The 14,505-nt window shown below is 46.5% G+C and overlaps 1 protein-coding gene across 7 annotated transcripts in view; it reads left to right on the forward strand.

Moving 5' to 3' along the window:
• ULK1 (unc-51 like autophagy activating kinase 1) overlaps positions 1–4,147 on the forward strand; it is an 84,563-nt gene extending 80,416 nt beyond the window's left edge. For all 7 annotated transcript variants that reach the window (XM_074844505.1, XM_074844506.1, XM_074844507.1 and 4 more), the window contains one exon: positions 940–4,147. In XM_074844505.1, coding sequence (XP_074700606.1) covers positions 940–995 — 56 coding nt within the window. In that variant the 3' untranslated portion in view covers positions 996–4,147. The remainder of the gene's footprint in view (positions 1–939) is intronic.
• The last annotated feature ends 10,358 nt before the right edge of the window (positions 4,148–14,505 follow it).

Consider the following 14,505-nt stretch of genomic DNA (forward strand, 5'->3'; position numbering starts at 1 on the left):
CCAGGCTGCTATAGTCGTCCGTGCAGGCAGAGCTCTCGGATAGGTAATGAGAGAAGAGATTTCTGGCTCACAGGCAATCAGTCAGTTAATTATCACCAACTTTCACAGTTGACATGAGGCTCACTGAAGGGGAGCAAAGAGAGATTGGCAGGTGGTGTGTTGTACTGGAGGGATAAGTGAACAGGGAGTACTAAGTAGTTTCTATGGTACCATTTCTTACTAGACCTAAATCACATCTTTTGTCCAGAGATACACTTAATGCATCTAATAGATTTCTTTTCCCAGTTGATATCCTGGTATTCCCTGTTTTACCATATGTTCCAGCTTCCTGATTGAGCTGTTCTCCAGTAGGCTGTAGTGGGTATGCATTTCATTTTCCATCTCAGGTATATGATTACTTATTTCTGAAAAGTAAAACGATGAACCTATAAATACAGCAAGTCTTCCTGTGAGAGGAATGAATTCCACCAAACATTTAGCTTTTGAGAGAGTCTTGGGCTCAGACAATGAGAATCTGGCACTGGCTGCTGGGCTGGGCTCAGTCTCTCAGTTGTAAGCCATGACAAATGGCATTGGAGACCTTGAGTCATCTTGCCTGCTGGCAAAAGCTGCTCCAATAACTAAAAGTGAATAAATTGTTCCCAGCAGACGCTGGTTCTTTAAAACATCTTGATACCTCTGTCAGAACTGCTGCCTCCCGGCTTTCATTGTTGGGTTTCCGATTATTCAACCCTTCGACCTGTCCCTTCCCAGCGTGGTGTTTGCAGTCAGGTCCTCACCTAGTCTAAATCAGTACCTGGTAACGATTCTTGAAGGACTGTTTAGATATGCTGAAGTTCTACCTTTCTTATTTTTTCAATCTCCAGCATGATTTGCTAGTCTTTATATGGTCAGGAAAATGAGAAGTTGATTTCTTGTGTTGTTTTTTTTCTCTCCCAGGTAAACTGTGCATCGAGCGCAGGCTGTCAGCTCTGCTGTCGGGGTTCTGTGCCTGATTTCAGTGTTGTTCTTCACGCACCTCTCCCCAGCTGATCACTTTGTTTCCAACGGCCTACTGCTGTGATGGGAAACGATTTTGGCAGTAGGAGACCTGGCGGATGAACTGCTCAATGGTTTGTATTTTGACATTTTGGGAAGTTGTTCCACAGACTCGGATTCCTTTGTGGGGATGTGTGACTGCAGCAAGCACAAATACTTCCCTGCCCAAAGGCCTGGGTGAAGACGTAGCCGATGTGAAAACGTTTCCCTCCTTGGCAGAGGGGATGAAGGATACAAGTGTGCTTCTTCCCAGCACTTTGAAGGATAAGACTGCTGCCTATCCCTCTTGCTTAAGAACAGGGTGTTCCAGTGCTGTGTCCATTGCAGGCAATGGATGTGCTGAAACTGCTGGCTTCAGTTAATGTTGGAGGGTGTCATTTGGATATCAAGGCCAGTTTGTGTACTTTCCCCTATCCCAGCTGAGAGCCAGGCATCTTCAAGCTTCCTGGCACCCCGAGGCTCCCCTCCTTTCTCTCCTTCGTCCCTTCTCTTACATGTTTATGCCTTGGAGTGCTTACTGAATGGCAGAGAGGAGGGAGCCAGCTCTCTTTTGTCTGAGCATTGCTGAAGTAGCTCCCACCTCTACAGACTTACCGAGCGAGGCCGAGGACGTGCTGCTGCTGGGGAAGTTGGCATCTCCCGTGGCTGCCGTGCGGACTGCCTCTCTGCCTGGATGGGCGAACGACACAGGGAAAGCGACTGCGCAGGAAACAGGAGGACGACAGAAAGCGTAACGCTCCTGTGTTCGTAAGAAGCCAAAATGAATCCGTTCCTCCCTTGGTCCCCAGGCTCAGCGGGATCAACATGAAAGACTCCTGGATGTTCAGCTCGGCCTGTCAGTACATATCTACCAAGAGGAAGCACTAGCACTGTCCTGCTTTCAGCTGTTGGCTCGATAACCCCTTTCCTGGAGCCCCCACCCCACCCCCAAACTGAAAACACTAGCTTTGTGAATCAAAGGAGCACTTTACACACTATGGGAACTTTGAGAAGTTGACTTTGCATCACACAACAACCCAGGAACATCACGACTGTTAGGAATGCTGTTCTTTTTATTCCTTTCCTTGCTTCCTGGTTGTTTTATTGCACTACGTGTGTGCATATATTAATATATATTCCTAAGGGTGAATATATATTGATATATATATATGTATGGTTTGTGTGTAACTGTACGTATTTAACTGTACTGTATCGTGTGAGTGTGAGGCAAAAAGCACTGCAGAGTCTGTGCTGTTCCTCCTCCACACCAGGCAAAGCTGACTTGCAGTCTGGCAGTACCAAGATTTGTTTTGTTTTGGGTTTTTTTATTTAAATGTTCTTTTAAGGACAGTCAACATAAAGCTCCGTGCTTTTTAAGAGCTCAAGAACAGGCGTTAAGATCCTACACACTTACAATTGAAAATGTGTTTTTTAAGAAGTTTTATTTGCTGCTTCATTTTTTTTATAAAGAAATCCTGTAGTGTTCAGTTTTATGTTCAGCATTTCTTTTAAGGAGACTCTGTAGCCAAATGAGACTGCGGAGGTGCGAGTGGCTCGAGTTCTGGTTCAGGCTTCGGATGCTGTGAGCATGTGCGTGAGAGGATAGCTGGCTGCCTTTCCGTCTGTCTGCGTGCGCGTGTGTGTCTTAATTTATCAGAGTCGTGGCAGTATTTTGTTAGCGCTGGGCAGAAAAGTATCTTTGAAAGCAACTCGAAACCTCAGGCTTTGTTTTTGGGGATCTAAAAATACTTTGCACATGGTGGTTAAGTCCTCATCGCTTTTTTTCTCTCAATATTGGCACGTTCAGTGTGATACTTTACAAGGGTTTCAGGAGCAACTTAATTGACTTTGGAGCTGGCATCATCTTTGGCAACATGGCTGATTCTGATCACAGAGCAGAAATGCCAATAAAGAAATTTGAAAATATTTCCAGTCACCCCGACCAGGGAAGTTTTAAGTGTAGCTTTCACAAATGCTTCAGCATTGGGCCACTGTTACATCGTATGTTCATAGCCTGCTGCTTCTGTGGCCGTTTGTGCTTGTGCCTGGGGAAAAAAAGAAAAAAATAACAAAAGAAAAGACAGAAACAACCAACCAATCCCCCCAGCCTGTGGACAGAAATGCCGAGGAGACTCAGACTGCTTCCGAAAGGCTTCTACCAGTTCTGCAAAGGGCTATGCTGCGGGTGGGAGTGGTGCACCTGGAGGCAGCACGAAAGCACTAAGCCAGGACTGACTCTGCAATACCCCCCCGCACCCCCCGGCAGCCCCGAGCGTACCCCAAGAGCCTCCTGCCAGGGAGAGGCACAGCCCGGGAGCCGCGTCTGCCGCAGGTGTAATGATCCGTGTGTGTGGCAAGCTCAGCACTAACCTTCCAGCTGTACTTCATTACTTGAATGTATCAAAATTGTCCACATTCAATGTACACAAGTATATATTGCTCCAAAAAATTGTGGTTTACAGACCTACAACCAATATATATGTATGTGTTTGTGTATATACATACAAGGAGATGTGTGTGTGTGTGTATGTATATGGTTACACACACAAACACAAACGTGTATATATATGTTTTCTCTCAATACTTGAAACTTAGCCACTGTGCTTGAATTAAAAAAAAACAAACAAAAAAACAAAAAAACCCACACAAAAATAACCCCAAAAATGGGGGTAAAAAAAAAAAAAAGAAAAACAAATCAGACAGGTGATTTATTTTGCCATCACTTTGGTGACTTTCTTTTTTTATCCAACTGCATGTAGCGTGAAACCAACTTTTTTGGTGAAAAATATTTATTGCTTTGTAGACAATATGGTATGCAAAAAACAAAAAAACAAAACCGCCCCAAAAACCAACCCCCCAACCATTGTTGAAGTTGCTAGTGTAGTCCACCCGCTATTGTCACGGCTTTGTTACTGTTGCAGCGTTTGTGTCTAGTGTCTTTAATAGATTTGAAGAAACCTCAGTCTAATAAACATGTATCTTCAGGTTTGTGAGAGCGTATGATGATGTTCTTTATAAGGTAATGCTTGATACTTTGTCAACATTTTTTATTTGTGTTTTGTGTGACCTTTTTTTGGCTTTAAATTGTACATCACCAATTTAAGAAAATAAAATTGATTTGAAATTGTTAGTGCCCTGTTTTCAGTACTTTAGAATTCCAGTTAGTGCGGTATCTAAGCGAGGTATTTAATGTGTTTGGTTCTACCAGTCTTGATTTTTGGGTGAAAAAGTGTCATTTTCACAGAGGGTGAAGCTTGGGACAGAAAAGCTTCACTGCCTAAAACTATACCTGGAGCCTCTGAATTTGGAAAAGTTGAAGCCAGTTTCTGGGTGGGAGCTGCAATCGCAGGTTCATCTGTCCTGATTACCTGGCCATGCTCTCCTCCTGCAATGGTTAGAAACTGTCACAAGCTGATTGCAGACCCCTTCCCATCCAGTTGGATGCTTAAATTTTGTCCATGTGTCAGTATTTGCAAGATCAGCCCGTTGGAGATGTTTATTACTTGGCACTCCAGTGCAAAGCGCGCTGGAGCGGGGGTGTCCGTGGTTGTGTGCGAGGGTGAGGACGGAGTGTGGGCTTCTGGTGGTGTTTTTGAGACCTGATGGTTGTGAATTATTTTAAACTCTTGGGTTTCTTTAATCAATAGAGTCAGGAAGCTTGTTGCTGTACAAGAGAGGTACTTAAAGATGAAGTGTGAATACAGTGATAAGATTTGGGTATTTTTAATTAAGATTGCATTGCAGTTTGTTACTTGAACAGAATGGCACATGGCTTAGTCTTCTCTTGCCCACGTAACTATGCAAAAAGTCACTAAACATGGCAAAAAGTACGAGGAGGATGCTGTGAGCATTGGTCCTGCCTTCAGGTGCAAGAGAGGTAATTGTAGTCCCTGCTCTGTCTGAATCAGAATACTCTAGGATGAAGAGCTAAGCTCTGCATCTGGGATTTGAAAGAGGTCCTGAGTTAATTAGTCCAGTCCTTCCGCTCTTACAGAAACTTCAGCAACAGAGGTGTAAACTTTCAGGAGGCAAATACCATAATTCCACCAAACATTTCCCAAAACTCCACTTGCTGGACAGTGTATGTTATTGTTGGCTGTGAGCATCCCGTGGGAGAGCCCTGCCCGCCGGCCCCTGTGTGACACAGCATCACCCCATACGTTACTGGACTGTAGTGTTTTTGTAAGAAAAAAACCTATTTCAAAATCTTAATTTACCATGAGCTGGAATTGTTTTTTCTTGCTTAGCCCTATTTATAACTTCTGTTTCCTGCCCCTGCCTTTCCCACCACAGGGAACTGGCCACCATGTGTTCGTCCCCTGAGAACCGTCCTGCCTGGAAAGGCCGGGCTCTGCTCACTTGTTGACGCTGACTCAGGGAGAGTCAATTCCTTTTCCCTGCAGAGCTGCCCCGCGCTGCAGCGTTGGGGACAGCTCTGAGAAGCTGCACTTCAATGTGGTGAAAACATTGTGGTGGTACAACCTGGGCAAGACCCTAGGGCAGCCCTTGAAAAGCTGGTTGGAGCTAAATAAATATAAATAAATGCTGGCGTTACTTAAAGTCTGGCAGCTCAGCACGCTTGGATCTTTGTTTTTTGAGGTTTTGGTGGGCGTTTTGTGGGGGTTTTTTGGTTTTTTTTTTAACATGTAAAGGCCTGTTTTGTGGAAAAACTTTGTGTGTGTTTGTTCCCTGCAGCATGGGAATGTGGTAAATAATATATGTTTACAAGTTGCTGATGCTGAGGGTAAGGGAGGGGGTTTCTTTTGAAGCTGCCTGTGAAGAAGTTTAAAGCTTCAGGTGAAAACCTAGAGCCAAATGAAAGACAGACCCTGTGTGTCACATGCCTGTGTGGATAGAGAATACACTGCTGAATCTATGGGACTCTTTCATAGGCAGCAGAGCAAAGGGGGAAAGTGCTAGCTGGGAAGACTTAAACAACAGAAATAAACAATATCTCTTCTAAAAGCACTAAACCATGGGGCCTGAACAGTTTAAAAGCACCAGTGAAAATTGCACAACTTTCTAGATGTTGACTGTGACGTTACGCTGCTGTTGATTCTGGGAGAAAACAAACCCAAGCAGTTCTTCCAGGGCATTTGGCTCCATTCCCGCATTTTATATTTAGTTGTTGGTAAGTACGTCAGCGAAAACATGCTCATTCAACTCTGAAAGATCAGAGGTGGTTTAGTGACATCAAGGAAGTAGAAATGGGTGTGTGTGTGTTGAACCAGGGCAATACAAAGATCAAGTATTCTGCTTCTAGTTGCCAGCTCCTCTAAAGCTTTATTTCGCGAGGAGTTAACTCCTTCACAGCATATTTTAGCTCTGCAGTGTTTAACTTGACATGGTCTCCTGCTCCTGCAGTGGCACGTTGGGCCTGGTTACAGCACGCTCCTGCGTGCCGGCCGGTGGGCCAGCTCACCGGAATGGGGCGAGTAGTCCTGGAATTTGGGGTGGCTGGAGGGGGTTTGCTGAAGGAGGGGAAGGACTGTGGGGCAGGGAGGTAACATGCCACCACAGCTCCACAGGGCAGGAGCTACTGCTCTCCAGACAATCCTAGCAGTTGGATTTATTTAAATTTATTACCATAAATGTAATACTGATGATGTATGCCATTCCCTGGATGAGGAATGGCATGTAGTGCAGGGATACAAACTTCCCTGGGACATTTCTGTTCTAAACCCAGTATTTTTAGGGACAATAGAGTCGGAACCATCCCCCCCCCGCCTGGGAGCTGAAACCTGGCAGGGGATTTGGATGCTTTCAGAAAACATGTTAAACAATGTATTTCTAAGAAGGAACTTAAGCAAGTAATGCCAACCAAGGGTTTCTGCCCTTACTGTGGATAAAGGGTAACCGAGTATCCAGATGCTCCCAGTTGTCCTTCATTAGCCCTTGCTACAACCCAGATGCTGTTATGAGACATCCCTGGGAGTTGGACTCAGCCACCTCGGGTGTTGTTAACCACGCCTGGCCGTGTCCACGGTACGGCTCGGATCCAAAGCCCTGGTGCAAGAAGAGTCAGCTCCCAAAACAGTCATTCCCGAGCCTGCAGTGCACGAGGCAACGTGCTGCAGACCTGCAACACCTGGGCTTCGCGGCTCCGGCTGCTTCTCAGCGTCTGCTCTCTGCGAGTATTCGCTTACATTGGCAGAGGGATCATTAATACACTGTGGCAGGGAATTACAACTCCGCTAGGGTTCCTGCTGCAGGTAATCTTGTACCACTTACATGTGAATTGTTGCTAAACTTCTCCCAATTCAGATCTTGTTTAGGCAGTCAAGTCACTTGCAAGTGAGAAAGGACTGGCCTGTGTTACACCAGGAGCACCTGATGGAGGAAGAACACTTGCCTTGGTCTCAAACGGGAATATTTTCCAGAGCTGAAAGAGTTCCCAGTGCTTTTTCCTTTTTCCTTCTGTGTGCTTGCTTCCAGGTAGTGCCCATACACAGCTGCTGGGGAGTGGCAGACAAAGGTACCCTGGTCCCTCGCAGCAGAGCACATCTCCAGTTCCCAGCATGGAGGTAAAGAGCTTTTAACTACAACGTCCGGTATCTCCTGGACTTCTAGTGCCATGCAGCAAAGAATATTTGCCCAAAGGAGAAAAATGCATCTCCCCAAATTTGCTTTGGATTTGCTTTCCCAGCCCTGCAATGAAGATCTTTCTGTGTGGGTCTCAGGATATGCACAAACCCTCAGCCCCGATCTCTTTTCCAGGGGACGGAGGGGCTGTGGGTTTTCATCCTCTGCTGGAGTCTGTAGCTACAGCCCATTGCTGGGTACCCTGCACTGCCCACCCCAGCCCTTAAACTCGTTGAAGATCAATTGAACAGGTTTTTTCTTCCCTTTAACGGAAAACAATTTGAAGAAAATGTCCTTCAAAACACAATGTTTCTTCAGAGCTTTTTTTTTTTTTTTTTTTTAAATTGATTTAAAAGAAATTCTATTTCTCTGAAAATTTAAAGCAAATGCTCTTGAAATAAATAAGTCCTTTTTCAAAGCAGGTCTCGGGGAGGGAGATGAGGAAGCTGCTGGGGTCAGGTTGCCCCAGCACGGCGGGAATAGGCTGCTCGGGGAGGGGAAGCCCAGCTGCAGCCGGGCCGAGCATCGCCTGGGGCCCCGGCGCCGCTCTGCCGCCCGGCGGGGAACCAAAGCGTCCCTGGGGTGCAAGGAGCGGCCCCGGGCAGCGGCTGAGCTGCGTGTCCGGAGTGCCCGGGCGGGGGAGCCGGCGCTGTGCTCCCGGGGCACGCAGAGAGGAGGAGCCAGACGAGGGAGGGCCCGGCGGGGGCGGCCGGTGCTGCCAGAGCCCCCCCTGCAGGCAGCCGGGCCGCCGCGTCCCCAGCCCCGGTTTTTACGAGGCTGATTTCACTGCTGAGTAAACTTGATGGCAGCACTCTCACTTAAGGCTGAGCAGATGTACCATTCAATGGACTTCAATTTTATCAGTCCTATTAAACACGTGTGAAGTGTTCTGCTCCTCACATAAACAACAGGGAACTTTGTGAACTGTTTGCACCCATTCCCATTTAATCCTGGGTATGCCTGTGAGAGGAATGACACCCTTTGTTAATTTAATTCCCGAAGATGTTAGGTGCTCGCTGTGCGTTGCAAATCAAATCCAAGCAAGTGCGCTGGCTTCGCAGACCCCACGCAGCGATCTGCAATTGGACCTTCTGCTCCACGCCAGAAACTGCAGCCGTGTCTCTGCTGCCTTTTCACTTGAGATACACATCACCGAGGGTCTGCCTTCCCCGTGCCGACTCCCACAGAACTGACCGACAGCGGCAACTCTGGCAAGTCCCTTTAATTTCTCCTTGCCTTTAGTAGCTACCTGTTTAAAGATAAAATAGATAAATTAAAAAGAAAGAGGCAGTATGTGCCATGGCAGCTTGAGAGCAGAGCTTGTGCTGCCTGTTTTGAAGCTCCTTTGCTGCTTGTGGAATGGGTAAGGGCCTGGGATACCAAAACTTTTTCCCTCATGGGATACCCATGTAAGTCTTTCTCCTGTCCCACCACTGTTTTTCCAAATTAGCTGGGGCCTTCTTCCCTCTCTCAAATTTAGCTGAAATGAGCCAAATTCAGAAATCACGACAGGGAGGGAGGAGGAAGCAGTGGTGGCGGACAGACAGGCAGCGTGGTTGCATAAGCTCCACTTCCTAAGGAAATGAGGCAAAAAAGGATTCAGACGCCCTGGTTGAAGCAACAGAGAAATCTGTATTCCCGTTTCCCTTGGCAGCAGCGCTGCACTCTGACAGGAGATCTTTTATCACTTCTCTAAACAAAGTGCAGCTGGGACCGTGTGATAAATCTTCCCCTTGCCCCATCCCACTACTGAAATAACTCAGAAGTGTCAGTTCGAAAAAGGACGTGCTGCATTTCTTCCCCTTATTAGCAGAAATAACAAGCCTGTGTTTGATAATCTGGCCTGCTTGGAAACGTCAACCCTTCCATTTTCCATCTGAATGAATAAATGGAGCTCTCTTACACTAATCTCACAGTGTGCCAGGGAACCCACGTCCTCTCTGGGTAGCTCTGCCCTATAAAGCACTGAAGCTCGTAGCATAACAAAACAATTTCCAGGTGTGAGAGACGAGAAACCAGGCCTGTGAGAAACTAAGAAAAACAGTCTGAGAAAGCAAAAGTTGAGGCTGATCAAAGAAATGCCTCAAACACTCGCAAGACAAAACTATGAGTCACAGGGTGCATTCTGTGGAGGTCGAAGCTGATAAGGCTGCCCGAATAACACAAGATGGGACTGGAGGAGGGAGCCCTGTGAAGACAGGACGGCTCTGCTCTGGTGCACCTGGCCAAAACTTCAAGGGCCATCTGTCCGGTGAATGACCTTTGCTTCATTATCCACGAAATGCATATTAAAGTTAACACCCCTCAATATGCTAACGAGGGCTAACATGATCATGCTAATTACATCATCCCATGAAACACCTCACCCCTCCCCGTACATGGGATACGTAGGTATGGGGGTCGACCTAGGGGATGGACCCAAGGAAAGTGGGTATAAATCAAGAAGGGAAGAGGGGGGGGGCCCGGAGGAGAGAGAGTGCAGTGAAGCGAAGAAGACGGATGCCAGTGAAAAAGACGGATGTCTCCTGTGCCTCTCGGAACCCTCGTCGGCAGGATCAGCGCAGAAACCCAGACCGGTGATCTGTATTTCCCCATTCCCTCTATCTCCCTCTTTTCCCTTTCCTATTAAGAAATGCAAGGCATATTATATTGCTTGCCACAACTTGCTATATACTTAGCCAACTATCGTGTGTTCAATTAGTACATTGTGAGTAGTTAATAAATGTTTAGACTTGGAGACTTGTTGTCCACTCCATTGGGGATTTGCGAATCTGAGTCACTTGTCCCCCTCGTCTGAGCGGGACGTGACATTAAAATTGGCGTAGTCGGCAGGATCCCCTTCGGTGTCGGAAAGTCTTATGAGATACTGGTTCTCTATCCGACCAACTCGGACAGGGAGAACTGGGAATTGGCCCCTCAGCTCTACGCTGGGAAAGGGTCGGAGGGATACCGATTCTCTATCCGATAAGGACAGGGAGAATCGGGAAGTGACCTCTCAGCTCTAAGCCAGGAGAGGTTCGAGCAGTGGCAAGCCATGACTGGCCAGGAAATGTCGGTGCTTGACTGCTCCCCTATTTTTGAGAAACTGAAGGAGTATAAGGCTTGTCCTCCTCATTTAGTAGAGGTTTGGGCCCACGATAATTGGCATAATCCAGAAGCAGTGGCAAGCTATATCAGTGCACTTGCGGGGGTGCAAGGGTCGCGACCAGGCAAAGGAAAAGCTGTAGTGTGCGCTGTATTAGGGGCAGCACTGACTGCAGCCCAAAAAGATAAACATATTAAGAAACAATTAGAAGGGGAAATGATCAAATCCTTACAAGATCTGGTAAAAGCTCTCCAGGATCAATTGGTTGAGGAACGTAAAGTTACTGAACAAAAAGCTAAACTCTGGCAAGAGCAAACTGAAGTTCTGAAAAGCCAATTAGCTGATGAGCGTAACACCTCTCAGCGATTTCACATGGCTCTGTTAGATGCCTTGGACCGAGAAAAAATCTCACGGTCCGAAAAAGAGAGGAATGAACAAGAAACCTGCAACCGGACAGATTTCGGCTCTGTTCCGGATAGTGAACAGGGAGTTACGAGTCTGGCAAAAGCAGCAGCCAGACCCTTGTATCCAACAAAGGATTTAGAGATAAGCCAAGAAATTTTTTACCCCGAAAATGAGGGGGCAAATTTAAGACCATTAATTAAAACGGAGACCACCGAGGGTCAGGGTGGAAGAGCTCCACAGGTCACCATTCGAACTACACCATATCCAGCAACTGAGCTTGCAAAAATTCAGGAGAAATATACCAGACAAGCTCAGGAAACTGCAGAAAATACGGTGAAGGGGTTAAAACGTTGGTTTAGCTACTTGCCTAAGCCCAAATCGATCCAATCAGACAACGGTAGTCACTTTACTGCCGGGGTGGTTCAGGAGTGGGCTCAAGATGAAGGAATTCAGTGGATTTTCCATACTCCATACTATCCCCAAGCAAATGGAATTGTGGAACGCACCAATGGACTGTTAAAGCAGGCCCTAAAACCCCTCGAACCAGGATGGCCACAACGGGTGTCAGACGCAGTAATGAAGATAAACAGCCGGTGGGGAATTAATGGGTGCCCACGACTTACCGCGTTCTGTCCTAAGCCTCTGTCCATACTCGCCAGGAAAAAAGAGACTAAAGACCCTGCAAACCCGCTCCATTATCCTGGACAACCTGTTCTAGTAGACTTGCCCACTGTGGGGCAAGTACCCCTAACCCTAAAAACTCCCATCAATATTTGTTCATGGGTGGCTACTGATGCCCATGGGAAAGAATACCGCATCAATACCAGGTGGATTGTCCCTTCTTTCTAACCATCATTGTTTTGTCATGTATATATGTGTTTTACAGAGCATTGATCCTGGACAACAGGAGACCTATGTTACTTTTAGCACTTTCAAGGGTTGTAGGCATTATTGGCTAGTTATTATTTGTAATCTGCTTACATTATTATATAATTTGTGGAATCATACCTGCTGAGTGTGGAATAAATCATTGCCAATCAATTACAATCAACGATCCAGGAAATTTTACAGGTACATTTAATGAGTTCACTTATTAGAAGGTTAACCTGGAGTTGTGCCTTAAGTTACCTTATTGGGAATCACCTCCAAAATAAAGGAAGCCTGTGAGCCACCTGTGACTGCAAACTGGTGCTTGCAAATACCAAACAGATCACAATGCTAGCTCATATAACTGTATGTGGTCCTTACAACACCACATCCATCAACAGCAAGATGCAGTCATCAAAGACTAGTTGAAGGGGTCTGATCCCACAAATTAAGCATTAATGAATTGTACCTGAATATTAAATTGTATTCCCATTTAAATCCTTATAGACCTGATAATGTCATTGTGTAACCTCAAATAGTTTTAGAAAATTTAACTTAGCAATTATATGTACTAACAAGATATGCCTTTAAGGAATTAAAGGTGCAGACCCAACAAGCATCTAAGATGACGTTGCAGAATCTGGCTAGCATTGCTGAAGGAACATGGACTGTGCAGTGTGCTGAATCTAACTGAGGGAGAATGCTGCATCACCATCCACAATGCCACCACCTCTACAGAGGAGACCGTGCCATGATGAAGATGATCAACAACGGGAAGTGAGAACCTTTTTATTGACTGATGGACTAGTTTGATGGATGGAACCCTGGGTCATGGGTCACATCACTGGGATCCTCAGGACTCACGGGGTGGGGAAGATGGCTTGTAAATATTAGTATTGTGATATTATGCAAATTTTTGCTTTTAATGGTATGCCTTGCAGCAATTAGCTATATGCTCTCTCACCTTCTGTCTTCCTTTTCCCTATACCTTTTGGGATCACAATGGTCAAAGAAGAACTTGGAGTGTTTGAGTCACGGGGTGGGATGTGAGAGACGAGAAACCAGGCCTGTGAGAAACTAAGAAAAACAGTCTGAGAAAGCAAAAGTTGAGGCTGATCAAAGAAATGCCTCAAACACTCGCAAGACAAAACTATGAGTCACAGGGTGCATTCTGTGGAGGTCGAAGCTGATAAGGCTGCCCGAATAACACAAGATGGGACTGGAGGAGGGAGCCCTGTGAAGACAGGACGGCTCTGCTCTGGTGCACCTGGCCAAAACTTCAAGGGCCATCTGTCCGGTGAATGACCTTTGCTTCATTATCCACGAAATGCATATTAAAGTTAACACCCCTCAATATGCTAACGAGGGCTAACATGATCATGCTAATTACATCATCCCATGAAACACCTCACCCCTCCCCGTACATGGGATACGTAGGTATGGGGGTCGACCTAGGGGATGGACCCAAGGAAAGTGGGTATAAATCAAGAAGGGAAGAGGGGGGGGGCCCGGAGGAGAGAGAGTGCAGTGAAGCGAAGAAGACGGATGCCAGTGAAAAAGACGGATGTCTCCTGTGCCTCTCGGAACCCTCGTCGGCAGGATCAGCGCAGAAACCCAGACCGGTGATCTGTATTTCCCCATTCCCTCTATCTCCCTCTTTTCCCTTTCCTATTAAGAAATGCAAGGCATATTATATTGCTTGCCACAACTTGCTATATACTTAGCCAACTATCGTGTGTTCAATTAGTACATTGTGAGTAGTTAATAAATGTTTAGACTTGGAGACTTGTTGTCCACTCCATTGGGGATTTGCGAATCTGAGTCACTTGTCCCCCTCGTCTGAGCGGGACGTGACACCAGGTGCATTTGGCTTTTTGGGAGGTACATGCTGTTGCCTGATAAGGGTGCCTATTGTACTCAGCTTTCCTATTAAGTGCATCCCTGCAGATAAAAGTTGTTGCAGAAGACAAGAGCATAATGATTGCTTGAGAAAGCCGGCTGGAGGAAAACCTGATGGGAAAACGGAACTGCAGGTGCCTGTGCTTGACACTGGCATGAGCAAAAGATGCGTGGAAAGCTGGGGGACAGGGACGAACGTTACATCCCTCTGGGAAGGGAACCATAAGCTTTTAATGACAGACCTGTGTGTCATGTAAAGAATTTCCTCCCAGTTGTCCTCGTCTCACTGTGACTGCAATGCTGTCGGTAGTGCTAGTTTCTCCAGGTGGCTTTGTAAGGGAAAAATGGACTGGTTTACTTCAATATCTAGTATTTAGCACAGGAATGTATTCATTAGTTTGCCTTTTTCCCTGCTCTTACTTGATGTAATGATTTGACAGGCTTTTTGCAGGTGTTGGATCCCGAAGGCCCATGCGTGGCAGGTGGGACTGAGCAGGGGAATGGCCCTACACTGTGTTCCTGCAAACACAGCAGGCTCCAGCGCCTGCCCTTCAGGCTGGAAATCCCTGAGCAAACCTCGGATCACCTTGCCATCCCTTTCTAAAACTCAGAGAAAGATTTGCTGTCTGCCCAGACGCTCCGGGAAGGAC

The sequence above is a fragment of the Strix aluco genome, chromosome 18 (assembly GCF_031877795.1).
Source record: "Strix aluco isolate bStrAlu1 chromosome 18, bStrAlu1.hap1, whole genome shotgun sequence".
NCBI lineage: Eukaryota > Metazoa > Chordata > Aves > Strigiformes > Strigidae > Strix > Strix aluco.